Source organism: Zalophus californianus, chromosome 7 (assembly GCF_009762305.2).
Source record: "Zalophus californianus isolate mZalCal1 chromosome 7, mZalCal1.pri.v2, whole genome shotgun sequence".
Lineage (NCBI taxonomy): Eukaryota > Metazoa > Chordata > Mammalia > Carnivora > Otariidae > Zalophus > Zalophus californianus.
The window spans coordinates 122,419,389-122,441,974 of NC_045601.1; the positions used below are offsets into that span (position 1 = coordinate 122,419,389).

The 22,586-nt window shown below is 41.8% G+C and overlaps 1 protein-coding gene across 1 annotated transcript in view; it reads right to left on the minus strand.

Moving 5' to 3' along the window:
- Positions 1–2,243: 2,243 nt before the first annotated feature.
- MYLK4 (myosin light chain kinase family member 4) overlaps positions 2,244–22,586 on the minus strand; it is a 77,957-nt gene continuing 57,614 nt past the window's right edge. The window contains exons 4-12 of the mRNA XM_027600943.2: positions 21,736–21,829; positions 21,550–21,659; positions 20,445–20,586; positions 17,487–17,557; positions 16,546–16,674; positions 15,786–15,938; positions 12,646–12,724; positions 8,783–8,852; positions 2,244–6,168 (exon numbers count right to left, since the gene is read on the minus strand). Coding sequence (XP_027456744.1) covers positions 8,808–8,852; positions 12,646–12,724; positions 15,786–15,938; positions 16,546–16,674; positions 17,487–17,557; positions 20,445–20,586; positions 21,550–21,659; positions 21,736–21,829 — 823 coding nt within the window. The 3' untranslated portion in view covers positions 2,244–6,168; positions 8,783–8,807. The remainder of the gene's footprint in view (positions 6,169–8,782; positions 8,853–12,645; positions 12,725–15,785; positions 15,939–16,545; positions 16,675–17,486; positions 17,558–20,444; positions 20,587–21,549; positions 21,660–21,735; positions 21,830–22,586) is intronic.

Here is a 22,586-nt window from a genome sequence, read left to right on the forward strand (position 1 = left end):
GTTCTTATCTCTGAGTTCCAGGCCCTGAAACTCCAACGTTGAAGATTTATTTCTGTTAAAGGGTGGAGCTGTCCATTGGGACCTATATTGTGCCAATATTGGAGGGTAAAGGAAAACTGTTTCTCATAACATTTCTGACACAATGTGTGGATTATTCCCTTGTATTAAACAATTCTGGCATGAACTACTTGGAGTTCTCACGGACCTCACAGGTTAAGAGCTCAGTCCCACAAGACTGCCCCTACTTCAGACACCAGTCACAAGTGGTGGGTGCCCAGGTTACCCACACTTCTGTCTGACATGACTACAGATAGAAGCTTCCCATGACTCCTTCCTAAGGCTCAGTAATTTGCTACCATGGCTCATAGAATCCACGGGAAAACTTTACTCACTATTACTACTTTATTATAAAGGGCATAATAAAGGATTCTCATGAACAGCCAGATAAGGTACATAGGGCAAGGTCTAGAAGGGTCCTAAGCACAGGAACTTGTGTCCCTGTGGAGTTTGGGGTAAGCCACTCCCCTGGCACATTGAGGTTCTTGTTTACCAGCCCAGAAACTCTCCAAACCGCTTTGTGTGGAGTTTTTATAGAGGTTCCATTGCATAGGCATGACAGATAAAATCACTGGCCGTGGGTGATTAATTCAGTCCCCAGCTCCTTTCCCCTCCCTGGAGGTGGAGGGGTGAGTCTGAAAGTTCCAACCCTCAAATCACGTGGTTGCTTCCTCAGGCAACCAGCCCCATCCTCCAAGAATCACCTCAGTAGCATAAACTCAGGTATGGCTGGAAGGGGCTGATCATGAATGACAAAAGATACCCCACTCACCCTACCACTCAGGAAATTCCAAGGGTTTGGGAGCTCTGCACCAGGAACCAGGGATGCGACCAAATATAGAGTTTTTATTTTTATTTTTTTAAAGATTTTTAAAAATTTATTTATTACAGAGAGAGGGAGTGCGCATGAGAGGGGAGAGGGTCAGAGGGAGAAGCAGACTCCCTGCCCAGCAGGGAGCCCAACTTGGGGCTCAGTCCCAGGACTCCAGGATCATGACCTGAGCTGAAGGCAGCCGCTTAACCGACTGAGTCACCCAGGCGCCCCCAAATATATAGTTTTTAAAATATCACAGTATCACAGATGATCCATGAGTTCTCCTCATTTTGGGGAAGAAGTCACAATGTCTCACCTAGTGGTCCTAGTGGGAAACAACTGGAGTTCCAAAGAGAGGGATAGCATACCTTTGTAGGAGACAATAGAAAATTTGGTGGGGCTGTCTCAAGCCAGGCGGGGTGGGGGGCGGGGGCAGGGGGGGAGGAGGGAGGAGGGGCGGTTTGTTGACCCTGAGTCAAGGTCAGTCACTGCTGGGCTAACATGTGACCATTGGCATGGTAGTGCATGTCATCCTCAGGCACACATGCACGCTGGGACCTGAGCAGTGCTGGCAGCGTTTCCAGCCAATGCTGACCCCAGAAAGCAACGTGGCAGCTGATGACTGGGGGCCATTGTATATTGAAATGTTTCAATAGCAGATTTCCTGAAACAGACACCTTACTGACACCTGTCTGAGGAATAATCGCTAAGATATATTAAAGGGATTGAATTGCTAATTGCCTTAATAATTAATTAAACACTGTTCTGGCACTACACACTTTACATATATCTCAGTCCATATTTTCTATTAATAGGAGAAAAAATCCTAAATCTGTGCGGGTACATCGCAACCACCATTGTTTTCAAGTGGGAGAGTTGTTTTTCCACTGTGGGACCAGCCAGTATGTGAACGCCTTTGGAGCCCCAAATAAGTAGTGTGGCATCATTCTTTTAAGGTATCTGGTTCTGGGGCACCTGGGTGGCTCAGTCAGTTAAGCGTCTGCCTTTGGCTCAGGTCATGATCTCAGGGTCCTGGGGTCAGGCTCCCTGCTCAGCAGAGAGTCTGCTTCTCCCTCTGCCCCTCTCCCTGCTCATGCACTCTCTCTCTCTCAAATAAATAAAATCTTAAAAAAAAAAAACCTTATTCTTAAGGTATTGGGTTCTAAATGTCACAGGATTTTTAACACGTCAGAACTTATCATAAAGGACAGAGTTTGTATTGCATTTACCAAGTCCACTTCTTTGAATAATTTAACTCATTAACCAAAGGATAAATAAGGTCCATGTTTATTCTTCAATATAATACATATATATGACTGTTATACATCTTTATAAGGTAAAGAAATACAGCTGAATGAAACTATGTTCAGAAATAAAAAATATACATGACATGTGCAATCACCACATTACGAATCCATTCTTATTTCTTACCTACACTACTTAACCTCATCGAAACGACTCACTGCCATCCGTCAGCTGAGACAACTACAAAATACATACAATTCAAGATAGGAACACTCAGGTATTCGATGTTTTCTGCTCTTTTGAATAAGTAGTAGTTGAGTTATAAGCCTTCATGGAAGGTGAAACTACCCACATCAAGATCACTTATGGAAAGCACTCCTAACAAAAATGGAGCTCAGAGACATATGTGGAACTTCTAGTGGGAGAAGCCATTGACTTCATGCTAGGCAAGGAAGTCACCTTCATCCAGGACTCGAACATCTGATCGTCTAATAATCCAGCTTCAAGTTTCCTTTAGGACAGCAAGCAATTTGCCTTTTGGAAATATCATTTTTATCCCAAAAAGGCTTTACGGGAGCACTGTGATAGATAAGAAGATGGACTTTGATTCTAACTGAAGAAAAAGAGAAAGAAGTAAAAAAAAAAAAAAAAGGCAAAAAAGCTAAAGCAAAAGCAAGGTAGGGAGCATCATGGCTTTTGAGAAGTGAGCCACAGCGAGGGCGCAGCCTACACCCATGCTGAAATTGCCCTGGAACAGACACCTGCCTCACCCTCTTGCTACACTCGCACAGATGGACCTTCCAAATAAGGTTCCCTCAGCTGGTCCGTCATCCAAACTGGACTAGTGCATGTATGCATCCTGACACCATTTGCCTCATGCCCAGAGTAGGGGTAGTGGGAGCAGAAGGAAGAAAAAAAGGAATGAAATAAAGAATAAGACCCTCATTTCCCTAATATCAAATACGTATTTTGATTTTAAAACGAGAAAAAAATTCTATGCTAAATTCCATAAAAATGGTGACAATGTAATCATTCACACATCTTTCAAAACACTTTCACATCAAAGCATGCCACAACAATAGCAGCATGCCTATTTACATTTTCGAGGAAAGAAAGCAAAATAATAGCAAGTCAGACTAGAAACAAACATGAGAATTACCCCCATTTCAACCTAGGAAACTTTCCCCAAGGTAGTTCAGGTCAGAATCCAATTTCAGATGTTTTTATGTCACCGACTGGGACATGAGCTCTTTTCTCCCTGATTTGTAAATAGCAACAGGTTCTGGGGAAGTGTTGGTATCTTACAAATGACAAATGGGGGCATGCTTTTTCTTGAATCCTTTGTGAGGTTTATTTCTCTCCAGGCAGTGGGAAATGCCACATCAGTGCTGAATTTCCGCCTTTTTCCAAAGAAAAGGCTACTGCCTAATGCAAGGACTGAAGCCATAACGTCCATTAGGAGGGCAGAGAAGCAATACAGGCTGTCAAATCCTAATGACTTCTTGGAAAAAATTGATCACAATAGCCCCAGTCTCGCCAGACTCAGCTTCTCTGGTCCATGCTTGCGCATCTGGTTTGATTTCTCCGCTGTGCAAAGCCCCCTTTCCCATCAGAGTGGCAATCTACCAAGTTAGCAGTCCTTGCTGGGGCAGCCGCACAGGGGCGTGGAAGGAGGGAACAGGATGAGCAGGAGACGGAAATTCTCCCATTTCACTGTAACTCTAAACTGTAATAATCAACTCTGCAATGCAAACTATCCTCAGCTCTCATATAAAAGGCACCCTGCTGGCGGGGGGATGTCTCCCCATCCAAATGTGGAAATTTAACTCCAAATTCAAAGGGGATCCATTTTTAAAGTAGAGTCTCCTTTCTAAACCTCTTTAAAAAAAAAATCACGCCCACTGACTGCAGGGTCATTAGTGGGTTAATTTGACAAAGAAATCATTCCTTTATTTGGCCTAAGCTGCCTCTCCCATGTGCGTTGGGGTCCGGTGAAAGTTTCTCCGCCAACGTGAGTCAGAATGGGAGCTGAATGCAAGAGACCTCCTGCTCTATCCGGTAGAGAGTCCACACCACAGGACAGAAAACACCCTTCCATGAGGGGTTTCAAATCAGACCCTTGCGTCTTATTTAGCATTTGAGAGAATGCCAGCTCTCTGCGGTCTGAGTATTAATGCATGCACTGGCTTGTATTTTTCCAGACTCGGTGAATACCATCAGCTAAAGATAGCACAGTAATATAACACTTCAGTCACAGGGTTTTGTTGTTGTTTTTTTTTTTTTGTGTGTGTGTGTGTGTGTGTGTGTGTGTGTGTGTGTGTGTGTGTGTTTTAAGGAAACCAAGTTAAACATTTTAAGCATAGTCACATAACAGGACCAGGAGAAAACCAACCTTGAATAAACGCATACGCCAAAGGAAAAAAGAAATGCATCATAATGTAAAAGCAAAGTTAGAAAGGAGTCAGTTTTATAACTAGCACGACCACTAAATGGGCATGTGGTCTTAACTAAATTACACATTTTCTTCTGTCTTTACTTCCCCTTTACCTTGCACATGAGAATAAGAACATTGCACATACAGTTATTCACGGGCATGCTAGAAGGACCCACTAGGTGGATACAAGCAATAACGGAGAAAAGCCAGTGCCAATTAAAACTGCCCTCACTAATATGGCCATTGCTATGGTGACTACGGTGACTATCGGAGCCTAGAACCATTTACAGCTAAAAATGCATCCTTATAGCTGATCTCATCACAGGAGTTATCAGGACATGGGAAATATGAGGACAGCTTAAGAAGACGAATGGTGAGCGTGGTGCTAGCTGTGTGATGAGTTTCTTGTGGCTCTGCATGGCCTCTTCTTCATAAAGAAATGGCACCCACGTTTCACTCTTCAGAGGCCCTGTGCCTTTCTGTGCTATATACGGTAGGGCTCACTTCCATTATTAAAAATCCATAATGAAATGGCACATAAGTTCAAGAACAAGAAGAAGCTTCCAACTGGAAATCATTCTCATATCCAAAGAGTGAGCAGGAATGTTCCCCTCACTTTGATTTCTGAATGTTCTTTCTTCACAACCACTGAACCATGCGAGATTCTGCGTAGGTGAGATCATTGGTCTTCAGAAATGTTGGAATTTACCCAGAAACCTGGAGAGCTACTTCCGAAGTCATTTCAACATTAGAAGCAAAGCACCGTCCTTCCTTGGGATGCACACGACCCTTCTCTCATTGACAATGGCAGCATGAGGAAAGCTCTCGTAACTGTTACGGTTTTTCCAAAGGTTGTAATTCTTGCTCCACTGGTGAAAACTAGTGCATTTCACGCGTGTGAATGCTCAGTCAGAAGAGAGCGGGTAGTGCCTTGTGAAATGCACGTCACTCATTTGAAAGTAGAATCACTACTCGGAAGAAACTGATGAGCTGGGACAAAAGTTCAGAAGAAACAGAAAACACGATGTCTGATGCCTCTTGCCTCAGGATTCCAAGACAGCTCAAGTTCCAGAAAGCAAATTATTTATCAATTGGATTCACCTGATTTCAGACCAAATCAAAATAACAAAGTCTGAGAAACCTAGTGATCAAGGGTGTGAAAGACAGAATTTTCTTCCGGTGATATGATCACCCCTTTGAAAGGCATAGTTTAAGGACTGGAAGCAGTTTTCTCCCTCTCGATGTATCCTCCAGGTTTAAATGTCTCAAATAAATCTCCAGTCTGATTGCTCTAGTAAGCTGAGAAAGAGCAGAAATCAGGTACCCCTTATCCCAGAGACTAAAATAAAAAAATAAACATTGAAAACTCAAGATGTCAGGGAAACATCTTCCCAATTGTGTACTGCCATGGGGTGTGGGGGTGTGAGGAAAGGGATGTGGGGCTTTTCTGCACTCCCAGGACCACAGCACTAGGCATCCGCCTTAACTGGGCGCTCCGAGTTCAAGTGCGGCGGCTCCCCCACCCCCCACGGCCACCCGTCATCCTCGGGGTCAAGGCATCAGAACTGCTGATTTTTCCAGAAATCTTCCCAAAGCAGCAGCAACCGCAGCAGTTTTCCTGCAAAGCAAACAAAATATGACTCTTGTTAATTCAGCAGGGCTTTTAAAATTGTAATTAGTTGGTTGTGCCCCTTAGGAAAACCACACATGATTTTTTATAATGCATGTGTGTGTGTGAGAGGGAAAAAAAAAAAAGAAAAGAAACCCCTTGCAGGATTCCACGCTTACCAGAGTTGGGTTTTTTTTTTTTTTCAAGTTTATGCAAGATATTTTCATACTATTTGCAAAACCAAGGACAAGGCCGCTTTGTTTCATGTGAAGCAGAGCCAGCCCCCGAGCTTTCCGCCACACCATCCGTCCTGTCGGTGACCCTGCATCAGAGTGACATCGCAGAGCAGGCGTGGGAATGTTTTCCTTTGCGTTATGACCATGGGTGACACGGGCCCGCATGCTGTTTGCGGCCCTACATCACTCCTGCGCAACTGAGGAGGTATCCGCAACTTCTTTTTCACAGGTGGGCAGAAGATGGAACGAAATGCCCCGGGTGGATTTTTAAGAGTGTTTCCTCAACACATCAAAAAACCTCTAACAAATTGCAGGAGATTTATATGCCTCAATTTACATTGTGGATCCTGCCTTATTCATAGGGCCTGGAAGTCATTCTTTTTCCACAGGAATAATCTTCAACCACCAGATTTTAAAAATCAATATTATCACAAAGTTGGTTTTACTCCTAACAGAGCCTGCCAAAAACCCCATCTTATCCTGGCAAGAAATACTATAAAAAATGATTTGAAAAAAAATTCTTCTCAAATGAGGCTGCTCTCAGGAGTTAATATCTTAAGCTTACATTTTAATTTGAAAAAAAAAAAAAAAGGAAACTAGGAAGCGCCCACATCCCATGGACCTGAAACAAGCTCTTTCCCCGCCTGCAGTGCAACCAAGGTGAATTTCTGTGGCCAGCTGGAGCCGGAGGGACGGAAGAGTGGAAGTCAGCCAGCCCAAGTGACCATCCGGAGGCGGGCCTGGCCACGCTCAGAGAAAGGTCGCATTAAGTAATTCCAACCAAGACGGTATCCAACAGCACCAGTGCGACCGGCTCGCATGTCTCTGTCCTCTGCGTAACTGTCACTGCTTGGGCTGCCGCCATCCTCCATCGTGTTCGGTTCAAAGCGCCAACATGACATGGAAGGACTCTACCCCCTCCCACTGTCATTCCCTCTTCATCCTTTCCCTGCCAGACCCTGGCCACAGGTTGCAATGCGACCTCCTGTCCCCCAGTGCCTTCATCCCTACCAGGCCTCAAAAGTGACTTCAGTGCTCATGTGGGAATGCAGTTTGTGGCGAACCCTTGAGGTCTGTGGTCACTGTGGATGAAACTGGCAGGGAGAGCCGCCTGCAGACTCTGGTGCCCACCACTCAGAGGGAAGGCTGGGCTGCACCTCAGCGAGCCCAACAATCCAGGCCTGGGAGCACGGAGAGCCCTTTCCTTCTCTGCATTGTCACAAGACGTAAAGCTATCTTCTACTTTCCCCAAAACTTTACTTTGACACATGAGAATGGTCATTGTAAGTAGGAAGCCAAAGGCTTTCTGTTGATGTTTCATAGATTTCCAGATAAATGATAGACTTCTAAGTAAGTGACCCATGCACCAAAGGCTGAATGTTTTCCTAACTCTGGTCTGTGACTTTGGTTCTGATTTACTGATTTATTTTTGCCTGATCTTATCCTATGAAAGATTCAAGGCAGCTTACAAGACAGACAAAGAAAAACTTCAGGACCAGAATAAATACCAGTCAGAATAAAAAAGACCAGTGGGCAGCAAGAATACAGATTCATAAGTCTTACACATTTGTTAAAATTGAGTTGCAACAGTGGCCATGGACTTATCACCCCAAATTAGAGAACTGACTTGCTGGAGGGTAAATGGGCCCCCAACAAGGACACAAATATTGGGATTTCTAAAAGTCCTCTGTAACAAGGGCACTGCTTTAGGCTTCTCCTTTAGAACATAAAGTAAGCTAGCTTATTGATATAATCAAAGGTATTCATGTGTAAAACTATATCTTAAGAATTCTGACAAAATTCTAAGCAGGGTAGAGGCTTTGTATGAAGTGGTGGTTTCTCCAGGTCCAAGAGTAGGCAGTTCAGGGAAGAGAACTAAGCATGAGCTTTAAATTCAGAGACACCTGAGATGTCACATTCTACCATTTACTAGCAACACAGCTTTGGGGGAGTTATTTAGTCTTGGAGTCTCTGAGATCAGTTTCCCCAACAATACAAAAAAACACAAATACTTCCTCTGATCCCACACAACTGTGAGGACTACTGGAGACTGTCCTGTTCAGTTATTGGTACCTCCTGAGCTAATTATCGAGCACCTTCTAAGTGCCAGGCCCTGGTCTCCAGGCTTTGCTTGGATTATCTCGTTGGAGCCACTCAACGAGCATAGGAAGTAAGACTATTCCCAACCCACAAATCAGGCAACAGGTCTTTCTGCTAGAAAATGGCAGATCCAGGCTGCACACACAGCAGTCTAAAATCAGGGCCCTCCCTCTCAGCAGAAACACCACCCTGCTTCCCACATAGTGCAACACATATTTGACTTATTTCTTGCTTTTCTCTCTGAAGGCTTGCAAAAACAACTCTTTAGGAAAAGACCCAAGACCAACCTTTCAAATGGGTGCCTTCCATGGACTATTTGGTCACAAGGTTCTTTGCGTTAGAGCAACAATTCTTCTTCTAGGGAAACCAGAAGACATTTGGAGAAGGATTAGAACTTTTTTTTTATCATTTCATTCCTAACTTCTGATATGAGAACACCTAAAGAGTCAATAACTTGCTACTGAGTAGAAAATGCTCTTAGATATTCTAGAAGCCTACATTGTTCAAGACCCTCTAACAGATACACTGACCCACCTTCAGGGTCCAATTCGAGCATGTTCCCACTTTCCCTTGTCATCACTACCTTTCCTCTCAGGTCAGAAACAGAGAGCTTGGCATCTGATGACACTTCATTTTTACACGTGTGTGTTTTGTCAAAACTCATTTCCACAAACATTCATGTTGACAAAGCATGAGAGTCAAGACTGAGACAAAGATGTCGCTTCTTCCAAAAGTTTCCAAGAGTACGTAAGTGCCACAAGGGAAGTCCAAGAAGATGGAGAAAGCACCTCCAGTTCGGGGATTGAGAAGGGCCATCTTAGAGGAGGTGACATTTAAAATAGGTCTCAGGCACTTGCTAGGATTTGGGCTGATCTAGAAGCAGTAGCAGAGACAGGACCAGACACCTGAGACCAGGGCATGTCAGAGCAGGCCTGGACTGCTGGGTGGGTTTGTTTGGTGTGCACGATGGGGAATGCTTGAAGAATTTTTGGTGAAGGAGTAAGATGATCAGAGTTAACATTAATGAAGTAATGATTTGGTGAATTAGAGAACAGACGGACAGAGGTGGAATATCATGTTCTAAGGTATTTTATTAGTTCAGTAAATTGGAAAAAGGGCATGATCTAAGGTCATAAAACTGGGAACGGGAAGGAAAGGTAGAGGCTTATTAGTTCTGGCAGAAAAGAAACAGTGTCATAGTTGTTCAGTTTTCCTTCGTCCAGGCCCAAAGCATTTATTAAGTCTGCAGTAAGTGCTTGATGAGTTCTAACAGATTTGTAATTTTGGAATGCTTTGTTCCACTCCAGCTGAGAGCTGTTTCTGATGGAAGATGGGTTATATATGGATGGTTAGAAATGTAAGAGCATAATACAGAAGGCAGAGAGCTACAGGCTTTAATTCCTGGGGGAAAAAAATCCTTAAATTTACTGACTGGTTATAGGCAGGCTTAGTGGTTAAGAAATGGTAAGTACTTTTAAGCATGAAACAATTAAAAGAGATAAATAAAAGTTCAGAAAAGACTTTTAAAATAGAAATTCGATTTAAATAGTAAATAGTTTTGGATAAGACTTAAATTCTCAACATAAAGTTAAATTCTGATTTTATAGAACATATTGGAAAAAAGATCATACCAAAAATGAATCTTCTGGAAGAATCCAGTCTTAATATTTCATTGAAAAATAAAATACATTAAGCTTGAATACTGGCTTTCAGTAACACCAAAAAAGTTACAGTACATAAAGAGTTCTGGAAATATCATCAGGCCCCCTTTGTCCATTATCCAGCAGGATAGCAGAGTGATGAAACTCCACCCAGACTCCAGAGCCTGCCTGTCCACACTGAGATGCTACCTCCATAATTTTTGCCTGGCGGGATCCTGTACAAGTACTTAACCCCTATCCTCTGTTTCCTCATCTATATGAAGAGAATAACAGTATCTGTTTCAGAGAATTGGTATGTGGATTAAATGAATTAATTTTTATAAAGCAGTTGGAACAGTTCCTGGCACAGTGTCATATAATTATAACTTTAATGATAACTAACTAGATTTCTACAATGCAATTTGTTTTTTTTCATTCATAGATATTTGTGAAATATCTATTCACCTAGCTACCAACAGTTGGATAGAATAACAAAAAGGTGATTTTTGTTGTTGTTATGTGGTTTTAAAAATATTTTAAGCACTTTTTAAAGAGTATAATGTCATTATTTATCTGCCATGGTTTCCATATTGTCCTACCACATCAAAGTGTATTTGGACACCAATAAGTTTGGATAAAAATACACTGGTGGAAAATTGGCCCAAAATATGTTGGTAACCCTAATAAGCAGTTTATGTAGTCTGGGTGAGGTACCAACTAGGTAAAAAGTCTATTTTTACTTGACATCAGTACCAATTATCAAGGAAAGGTATATTCAGACACAAATAAAACTTAGTACTGATGCTGAATTTAGAAGTAAAGCTAATTTCAATAAAAACTGGATGTGGAAAAAATGAGTACCTGAAGCATAGTCATTCCAAGGTTTGTTGGTCAGTGAAAAAGCTCCATTCCAAAACCCTGGGGAGGAGGGAGGATGGAGAGCAGAGATGGAGGAAATGAAAGTGTATCAAACGCATACGACTCCTGGGCATGACAGCCGCCATCTTAATGGATGCTCATGTCAGACCTTCCCCAACGAGGCCTGAAGGCAGAGATTGCTTATTGCCTCTCTATATATCTTGGCCAGTTAAACATCCTAAATGTTTAGTTGAGTGACTTAAATGTTACACTTTTGATTCTGTGTTATCTGTATAATCCATAGGGATGTGGGTGGAGAAAGTCTGGAGGAGGCTGTTATAGTAATTCAGATGAGGGGTGTCATGCGTCAGGATAACCAAGGGGTTGGAGAAGGTTAGACAGATTCTAGAAATAATTAGGGAAAATAATGTACAGAACTTGGAGATAAATTAAATATGAGATGGGAGGATGGAGGGGAGGAAGGAAACAGCAAAGACCGGAGGTCTGTTTGAGGCCACTCAGTGAGGGCTGTTCTGGGAGGATGGTGGAGGACGAGGGTTGGTGGGGAAGATGAGTTCAGTTTAGGACTGAGAAGATCCAAATGGAAATGTCAAGTACACAGGGGGATATATGGATCTGAAGCTTAGGAAAGGAATCTGTGCCGAAGGGACAGACGGCTGTCAGAACATAAATGGCAAGTAAGGCAATAGAGTAGATTAGGGATTTTATTGTACGAAGTTAACGCAGAGTGTGGGCTCAATTATTGTCAACAAGTACTCAGGAAAAAAGGAAAAGAGAGAGAGAGGCAAGCCAGGAAACAGACTCTTGATGATAGAGAACAAACTGAGCATTGACGGAGGGAGGTGGGCAGGCGGATAGGCTAGATGGGGGATGGGGATTAAGGAGGGCACTCGTTGTGATGAGCACTGGGTATCGAATATAAGTGATGAATCACTAAATTCTGCACCTGAAATTAATATTACACCATATGTTAACTAACTTGAATTCAAATAGAAACTTGAAAAAAAAAGATTAAAAAAACCACAAGTATTTAGGTCATCTTCATTCTGTCTTTGGTAAGAGTCTCCTTCACATATATTTATAATACTATCTGGATCAACCTTAGTATTACAGTTTTTTGGTGCCAGAGCAGACTGAACCAGGTAAGCATAAATGTTAAAATTCCAAGTTCTGTTTTCTTTAAATTTTTTTCTTATTGTTATGTTAATCACCATACATTACATCCCAAGTTCTGTTTTAAGGAGACGTATTTATCCTGAATGTACACTAACCTATATTCTCCAAAATGTTGTATATTTATATATCCTAGACTATATATGTGTGTAAGTGTGTGCACAGAGTACAGTGATGTAATTTATTTTATAATGAGTACAATGATTGAATAATAAACATAATAAATAGTTATGCTGAAAATAATATCTCCTAAACAACATAAGAAGCATTTATTAAAAAAAAAAACCTACAAACTGCTCAATAAAAGCATTTTAAGCAATTCAACACTAGCACAAGATTGCAAGGCTGTGAGAGATGGAATTAGAACCCCATATGAGGCTAAAATGCTTCTAGCCTCTGATCATCAGAAGACAAAGTTTGGCTAGAAAAGGAGAGGAAAAGCAACAAGCTTCAGTTACCTGTGTGGTGAGTCTGGAGTGGAGCTTGTGGTCTGACAGCCAAGGGTGCTTAAGAGCTTCACTTGCACTTATTCTCCAACTAAAGGGAAATTTGAAAGGCTGTTAGCAGAGACACACCAAGGAGGCCTGAATCTGTCATTCACCTGAGCTCTGGCCATTGCCTTTGGGAGACCAGATGGCCAAATGTCAAATTCACAGGCAATTCTATCTTCTCTGGAACTATCATTGATGATTATAGGTTACCAGCAAATCCAGTCAGGGTAACAACAGCAGTAAGACAAGTGAGGCAAATAATTCAAAATTCTTGTTCATAATTGAACATCTACTTTCCAATACAAGTAACCATTTTTCATGCAATGTTTGAGCTTCATGAATTGAACTTCTATTAGTCAGTGGAGAAATAAATGCACACTTAACTATTGCAAGAGCCAAATGCTAAATGATTCTTGATAATTGCAAAAGTGATTTATATATTAAAACTCTTGAATAATATGTATCACTAACTTTTGAATTAAGAAATTTGGGGGGCTCCTGGGTGGCACAGTCAGTTAAGCAACCAACTCTTGGTCATGATCTCAGGGTCGTGAGATTGAGCCCCACATCAGGCTCCACCACCCTCTGCGCAGAGTCTGCTTGGGATTCTCTTCCCCTCTCCCTTTCCCCCTCCCGCTTGTTCTCTTTCTCAAATTAAATAAATAAATCTTAAAAAAAAAAAAAAGGTTTTGAAGACTTAAATAGATGAAAAGTTAATATAAGTACTGAGAGAGAGTTCATTAGATACCTTTACAAAGAAACTATATCCTTTTGAGCTAGCAAACATTTATACAATTTAAAAAAATAACATGGGAAAGAATTATAAAGATTTTATTATATTCTAATTCCAAGTTTTATAACTTTGTCTTGTGTTCTAACATTTATCACATTAAACCAAATAACCTTTCAAAATAAAAACTATAAGTGAGTGCAACAATCTGGAGTCTACTTCTGAAACAGTATCAAGAAAGTAGTTTCCAACGGTCATGGAGCTTCAGTCTGTAGACTGAGTCAGTAAAATTGTTTCATCAGATATAAACATTTAAGTATAAGATTTGAAGAGATGATAACCCTTTACTTTAATCCACGTAGGAAAGTCTAGTAACTTGGTGACAACATCACCATTAGTAGGACCTTAAACAGGCAGATATAATTTTTTTAAAACTCTTGACCTCCACCAACTTCAGATGGAAGTGCTGTTTTGTTGAATATCATGAATTTTCAGTACTGGATTCCCAGAAGCATTCCAAAAGCTGACCGTGCCAAAAAATTATTTCTTCACTGTAATGCAAACTTCTGAAAGCTGACTATTAAAAAGTTAACAATAACATAGTACTAATAATTAATTTTTAATGGAATTTCGAGTTTATTTTTGTACCCAGAAATTTACTCCATGATCATATTAGTGAAGCCCTCAGACCAAAGGAGTGGGCAGGGCATGGCGCTGGAGGCTACCAAGCATGGCTAGGACTCTGCCCCATGCTAACCACATGACTGCTTGACTGCTCTCAGCCTCTGTTTCTTCATTTAATCCAGAGTATTAAATCAGATAACACATAAAAGTGTATCTGTCGAATAGATTCTCAGTAAATGTAGATCTCACCCACCAAAGATGTGATAGAGTTGACATTTTCCATCTGGTGTTCAGTGGTGTACAAATAATAATAATAATAATAATAATAATAATAATAATAGTAACATCAGCTGTTGTGCCTTTCCATTAAAGATAAAACCCATGTCTGGGCAGTGCCCTCTCCTCACACTGACACCCCCTGCCTGGCTAAGTCCTCCTTACCCTCTAGGATGCAGTCCTGACTGACCCTTTTCAATAAACTCTATCTTTGCATTAACTGCATTGTATTCTATCTTTTTAAAAAATACGTACCTCTTCTCTTAGATCATGGGTTACCTAAAGGCAGGGTCTGGACTTTACACATGTGTTCTCAATGCCCCAGACACATTTCCTGGCAGACTGTCGATAAAGCACCTCCTTGGTGTCAGGTACTGCTCCAGACCCATGTTGCTTCTTTAATCCCCTCCCCCTAAATACACCCTCCCATCTGTTCACGGTCACGTTTATTAATAACTTAAAAGCCATAAAGATAATACAACAATGAAGCAAGGCTCAGTATGGTTGGCCTTGAAAATCTTAAACACCATTTACCATTTTACATTTTAGGTATAAAACCATCTGAAACGGTTTTTGACTAAATCACAATGTCCTTCCCCGGCCTGTAATTCTAAAATGCAAGCCCTTATGTTTCAAGGTCACTCTTTTTCATCTGCTGAATTTTTTTAGAGATTTTATGTATTTATTTGAGAGAGAGACTGAGTATAAGCAGGGTGATCAGCAGAGGGAGAGGGGCAGAGGGAGGGGGCAGGGAGCCCAACGTGAGGCTCAATCCCAGAATCCTGGAATCACGACCTGAGCCGAAGGCAGACTTTTAACAGCCTGAGCCATGCAGGCGCCTCCATCTGCTGAATTTTGAACTAACGTGGTTTTAGCATGACAGAAAATAGAAGGCCGTGTAATATGTAACAGTTAAGTGGGCAGCCTTAGGGGGAGGTTGACGTGTTTGACGCTCAGTTCCACTGACTGGCCATATGATCTTGGGAAAACTATTTAGACTCTCATCCATAAAATAGTAATGATAATTCCCACCTCTTGGAGATGGATGGGGGTTAAAAGATAGGTCTATAAGGCACTTGGCACTGTCTGGTCCACAGTAGGCTCTCAAAAGAAATGATAGTTAAGTGTTCAGCTGCACAGAACCGGATATGTGCTTTGTAGATATGAAAGGGGTTATGGAAATAACTTATCCCAAACCCTTCATTTTGAGGCCCAGCAAGAGCCCCTAATTTCTAGAGCCTTATTACAAAAGGCAGAAACAGGGAAGTTTTTGTAGCCCCTTTCAAGCCTCTTGACCAAACCAGTCCACGATCTTAGTAAACAAGGTCAAGAGCATCACACTCCTTCCATTTACAAATTTGCATGGGCATTGGAGATATCAAAAAGAGAATTCGGGAATTATTTCCATGAATTGTGGTTAGCCTATGCTTCCCTATTATCCCTCCTTCTTCCAGAGCCCATAACCAACTTGGGTCACCTCTTCTCCTTAATCAGAAGCTTGGAGATAAACTCCCTGGCCTCCTCCGAGATGTCCTGAAATTCTTCATCCTCCAAGTCCCACCTACAGGCCAGGATGTTGTTCAGGGTCTCAGCGTCATTGTCACCCAGGAAGGGAGACAAACCACTCAGTCTGTAAGACACAGGAGCCAGAGTGAGTCTCATTTAAATAGCTTCAAACCCTTTACAGAGAGGTTGCTTTTTCTCGGTTCTGTCATTTAAAACTGAGAGAAGTCAAATAACCTGATAATTAAACGTAATTTTATAATATATTTTTGCAATCAGGAAAATTCTTTGCTCCCCCACCCCGGCCCCTAATGAAACACCTGCCGCCATGGAGTCAGCAGCCCCCCTAAAATATGAAATCTCTAAGGAGAGCACAACTTCCTTTTTAAAGCGTTTATAGCTGCTAAAGTCTGCCACACACTCAGATGGCCAACACCAAAGGGTCACCCTGAGGAGTAAGGCTAGCCTTCGTCTTTTAGGAGATCAGGACACAAGTTGCTTTTTAATTACTCTTAGGGCATTCGGTGGTGTCCTAACAGTTAAAGCGATTACAAGTAGTCATACATTTACTTTTTCAGGTGATGCACAGGAAAAGAATTTACTCCTTTCACCCACAGGATTCACAGAGCCTAGAAAATGACTCAACATGGCACGGTGTTATTTATTTGTTAAAAGACCTAAATTGGGCTATTATGCCTGTGTGTAAGTGTCAGAGAGACTGGAGATCTGCTTACAGCATATAGGCAATGACGCCCACACTCCACATGTCAGTGGGAAAGGAAACAAAATCATAGTTCACAACTTCAGGGGCAAGAAATTCCGGAGTTCCAAAGTTCACCTTCAGCTTCTCTCTGGGTTTGTATCTGGAATTCAGGAGACAAAGTGGAGGGATGGAGAGGGTCAATCAAACATCAACAATCGTAGAAACTGAAAAGATGCAGTCTATAAGACAAAATAACTTCAGCCACACAGCAAATTTTGAATACACAGGCTTTAAAGGAAATTGTGTATTTAGGAAATAGTGTTAAAAACTTGTAAAAAAAAAAAAAACTTCCAGGCATTTAAGAGCCATAATTCATACTATAAAACCTTAATAATCTGAAACAGTGGTGGGGAAAGCCAGTGAGAATAATTAGAACACGTGAATTCTAGAACACAACGAAAAGAAAACTGATACAATCCTTGACATGCCAATGGCTTGAGTAAGCCCATATTAATGAATAAATGAAATGCAATTATTTGTATCCCTTTTATATTCACCATTAATGTACTGAAGTCCACATATAAACTCTTTGTTCACTTAAGAAGCTTATATGTACCAGAGCCCTTTGCAATTTCATTTACACTACTCAATTTTAAAGTAAACCTTCTCTTTACAGATAGAACACATATAAAAGACTAAGACAAACTTATAAATTCTAAATTAATGTCTTCAAATTTAATAACTTCACTGTATGAGATTTTTAAGTTTTCTTATTTTTTTCTTGGATACACTGTAGAAACCTCTAAACATTCCAATTCCAAAGTCAGCAAGGTAAGGCTGGGATATAATTTTTGTCAAGTTAATTCTAAAAGAGAGTCTAAAACCAAGAGGTATATCAGATTTATCTTTGCAAAGAAAAGCACCATCATGCTCACTACCTCCGTTCATATACCTATGTCCAAATACACATACCTTCTGGCCAATCCAAAATCAATAATTTTTATTTGTTTAGCATCCCGATTCACACACAGGATATTCTCAGGCTGCCAGGAGAAAGAGACACATTAGCAATGAAAACAACCATCATTCACTCAAATTGTCCTCGAACCACAACTAAAAATACAACGATGCTCAGGAAAAACATATCAGGCCTTTCACTTTGGGTCTGGCTTGTCTGTGTGGGTATTTTCTCCTTTAATTTTGTGGTGGATGAGGTTGTGGGTACCCTGCCAACCTTGCATTACCCTGCCTGTCCCTCTCCCTGGTTCTGCAGTTTACCATAATGTGTGAGTTCAGGCAGGGGCCTCTTTGAGGGAAGACAAGGAGCCTGCTTCAGTACCTTCCAAACGGACTGGTGGAGGCTGTCTCAGACTTGACATCTGCCCCTCTAAAATTATTAAGTATGAATTTCCCCTTCTTGGAGGAATGTCTTTCCCAAAGATTTATGAGTTCCAGGAGAAATGGCCTGATTCCTTTAAACAGTCACACCAAGTATGCAATATAACATGAACGCTCCTGACCTCCAGATTTTCCCTTTGCACTTAACCTATGAGAAAGTCATGTGTAAAAGGAAGACTTCCCTCTCGTTCATTCTTCATTCTCAGTAATTCCAAAGTTTTACTGAGTTTGTTCTCAGTGCCCAAACCCTTGACTAAGTGTTCCCTTGGAGTTTGACTCTGGTTAAGACTTTGCTCTCTGTCAAGGTGACAGACTTGGGGGGAGTGTAGAGGGAGAAAACGTGGATAGTAGCATTGCAACTCAGTATTTATGGAATGTCTTACAAGTGTGCCTGTATTTGTTAGTCAGAAAAACTGAGGTCTGAGAAAAATAGGAAATTTGATTTAAAGTCTAGGTCATCCATAAAAGAGAAATAAAGTTTTCAAAGAATTGCTTGGAACTCTCAAGCTCTTGTGCCAAATCATCCCTCAGAGCTGGGGTGCATTTAGCCGAGTTGCTGAATCCTCAGGATCTCATGTCCCATCATTTATGTGGGATCACAGCTGTCCCTCCCCTGCCTGTGGGTGGAGAGGAGGTTCAAATGAGATCAGAAACTAAGAAATAATGGATGAAATGATGTAGAGTCTCCTTACCAACATTCAATGGACCATTTGGTTGGCATAAGGTCTTTGGAAGCCCTTTTCTAAAATATCTCTAAAATTGGTGTCTATGAGTAAAAGCTATTGATAAAGTGGATGTTCTATAAGAATATGTGGTTTCATGCTTAAATAACTGATCGATATGAATAAAGCTGTCTGATTCTCAAAGACTACTATGACATAAAAATGTGTTTACAGCTTTGAGGGCACTTTAAAAAGTTAATTTTTTTCTAACTATGAAATGAAAGCATATTCTTCAATAAGATTTTCAAAACACAGAAAAATATAAAGAAGACCATTTTTCATTTTTAAGTCACCTATAATCTCCCCTCCATGGTGACAAGCACTCTTAATATTTTTGGCCCTTTTCCTTCCAAGGAGCTTTCTGCAAGGGATGAGTGGTCCTTAATGACCCATCCAGCTGCCACAATTACTATTATCTTTACCTACAAACCATAACTAAAATTGCCCATTGCAAGTCCTCAGTCAATGTTATGAAGCCACATACAGAGCTGTTTTACTTACGATAGGTCAGGTCCTAGTTTTAGTTGCCAATCAAATCCCTTTAGGGATATCTGCAGAATATCTACACTCAAGGAAAATGCTCCATGGAAATACACATTATCAAACTCAGTTCCGAAGCCAAGGGCTTTGCTAATGATTTTCAACTTCTGACTTTGTCTTTTATATACCACTTCCTCCTGCCCCATGGATGGGAGAGGTAGCACACATAAATCAAGGCAGTGAGGGAAGCTAAGTTACAAGAAGAGAGGACCATGGAAACCAATTTAAGGAAGTTAAATTTATTTAGCTCTATAATCCCCGATGACTTACAATAGAGGGTATGTTATAGAGAATATATATTTTATCTCACGGTCATGCTGTGCAAACAGGGAAATGAGAAAATGATTGTGCCACACAAGAAGAGGCAATTTATGATACTTAGTCCTGATATTAGAGCTGAATCAGACTTATTGAGCTTGGGTCTTTCACTGGTTCTAACTAGGTATAGTCCAATTCTAGGCACTTCATAATGGGAGAGAGATCAAAAGGGAAGGGTCATTAAATAGGAGGAGAAAGGCAGGTGGCTTGGCTCCCCACTGCTCACATAGGTTCTCCACCAAGCCCAGAGTGGTGCCAGCCCCACCCCCACCACCCGTCTCAGCTCCTAAGCATTTTAGCACCGACCTTCTGGCTGCCCTGTATCCCATTCTGCCATAGGTTTCTACTCAGTGTTCTAACATGCCCACAGAAAAACAAATCCCTAAAGTCCAGCACCTCCTAAAAGAGTTTGAGACTGCTAGGGATGCCGGGAGAGCTGGAAAACTTGGCTACCACGAGCGAATTCTGAGTTAGCTAAAATCCTCCCTAAGGTGGGGGAGGATTTTATGAGAGGGACACAGCAAGGATACCATGGTGGTGGTAGTGGTGGTGGTGGTGGTGGTGGTGGTGGTAGTGGTGGTGGTGGTGGTGGTGGTGGTGGTAGTGGTGGTGGTGGTGGTGGTGGTGGTGGTGGTAGTGGTGGTGGTGGTGGTGGTGGTGGTTTTAATTCTAAACTTTTAGAGAAAGCATCTCCCATGTGGATCCCTTTCACACAGGCAAGTTACAAGAATCTGAATAGTAGTCTCTGAAGGTGGAGCTATGCAAATATTAGGGGGTGGCGGAAGCCAGGAATGGGGAGATGACGCTAAGAATCCAGGTTTTCATTAATTCCCGAATATGTACCTCATAACAGCATAAATTCCCCAAGCTGGCATATAGTATCTGATGGGGCCCACTGATCCACAGGAGGGGAGGGTGGAAGGGGTTTCATACCAAACAGAACACGCTGTACCTTCAGATCCAAATGGAGAATATACATCTGATGCATGTGTCTTATGCCCTCACATATCTGCTTGATGAACAGGATGGTGTCAAACTCGGTCAGATTGTAGTTGTCATCGATGATGCGCTCAAACAGCTCCCCTCCGTCCACGCTGCAGAGAGAAGAGGTGTCAAGTCCTGAGTATGACTCCTTCGTGAACACGGCTACTTCCTGGAGTAGCAGCCACGTGTTTAAGCTCCTCTAACTCTTCCAGCAGGTGTGTGTGCCCAGTGACTTCTCCACCTCCGTCGCTATCTCAGCTACATGATGCTTAGGTTGAAGGCCCTTCTTTTAACTACCATCAATTTCACAACCGGAACACCTCAAGGTCCCAGTCATCTCATGGCTGCAGTTCTGGAATGAGTCCACATCTGCCATTTCCTAACATATATGGAAGATAAAGAGGATCCTACAAAGGCAGGGAGAGGAATCCCAAATACCAAGCGATGGTCAAACGGGGTCTTCTCAGACTACTTTCAGTGTGAAAGTGCTCCTATGTGCTTCTGATACTAGGCTTTTTATTATCCCAAATTCCTATTGCACGATGATAAACAAAACCCCAAGCAGGGGAAAGAATGAACCGAATCACAATACTGATTCAGCGTTATTGAGAACTACTCACTTTCTCACTACTTATTAATTTTTTATAAAAGTGAATTTAAATGGAAGTTTCTTAGCCCCAGTTATTAAGAGTTTGAAGCGAACTGTGTATTAATGATTAGGTTGAAAAAAAATGTGGTTCAAAAATCACTTTCCTTCAGGTTAACCGGAATAATCTTTAGGCTGGCTATTTGACACAATAGCTTAGATATAAAGCTATGTCTAGCGTGTCATTCTACTTCTTCTCAGTAAAATCACACATGAAGATGTGTATTCCTAGGTAATTTTCCTTCTGAAACTGATGTGATTGTCTGATACATGCCGGTCAGAGTCAGAAGTGCACCAAGCACGGATCTACCAGCTTCTGAAGCAGGACAGAGCGTAATCATGCTTGCGTGCAGCTGTGCAGGGGAGGGGTGGAGTACGGGGTGGGGGAGGGGTGGAGTACGGGGTGGGGGAGGGGGAGAACACGTACTACTCCATGACCAGGACAATGTCATTCTTAGACTCAAAGGCGTCGTAGAGCTGAATGAGGTTCACGTGATCCAGCTGGTTCATGATGTTGATCTCGTTCTTCACTTCATCCTGAGAAGAAGGAAAGATGCTTTAGCGAAGTGAAGATGCTGATGGCAAGGACAGATCCACGTTGCACGGACTCTACCTTATCCTTGGTGCCTCTGGTCTTGATGATCTTGGCCGCCAGCTTCAGACCTGTTGCTTTCTCTTCACACCTGTGAACCTGGCCAAAACGCCCCCTGCCGAAGAAGAGGACATGGTGCAGCGTGAGGTGGGGCCAAGTGGAAGACGCCCCTGTCACAGGCATTTCTCTTTTGGGGTTTGAATGAGTAAGAACTTCTGTTATAGAAAAAAATAGAATCTTTCTGAATCCATGTGAATGGAATAAGTTAGGTTTTGTAAGCGTATGAACAATACAGTCTGTTGATCAGGCATGTAAAATTATTTTTGGAAACTGCATATAAATAAAGTAATAACAATATCACATACAGATACATAAAATAAAAAATACATATTACATAATCACCTATGAGATTTTTGACGGTTTAGCTTGGATATAAATTTTTATACACTTTAAAGGACAGCTTCTTACACATGTAATCACATGTCAAAATGCACACTCGTGAACAATTTTAAAACGTGACTTCTTGCTTTGATTCCTGATTTAGTAAAGTAGAACACAGGTGCTTGCTTATGCGATGTGGCTATCATGGCAGGGGGCTAAGGGGAAGCTTCTTGAACAACACTGTGACCCTAAGGCCCCCCCACATTCCTGGAGGACTGCAGAGGTGAGGATGGTGGCCACAACTGACAGAGGCAGGGTGGTGACCGACTGAGTTGAGGTCCCACTCAACTCAGCCACATCTGTGCACAAACAGATTGGTCTCAGAGAATGACATTTCCATAAACATAAGCCAAGGGAGGACCTTAATTCCAACCACCATGTCCAGCCCGTGAACACAGCCCCAGGCACCTCACATGTGGCTACTGATGAAG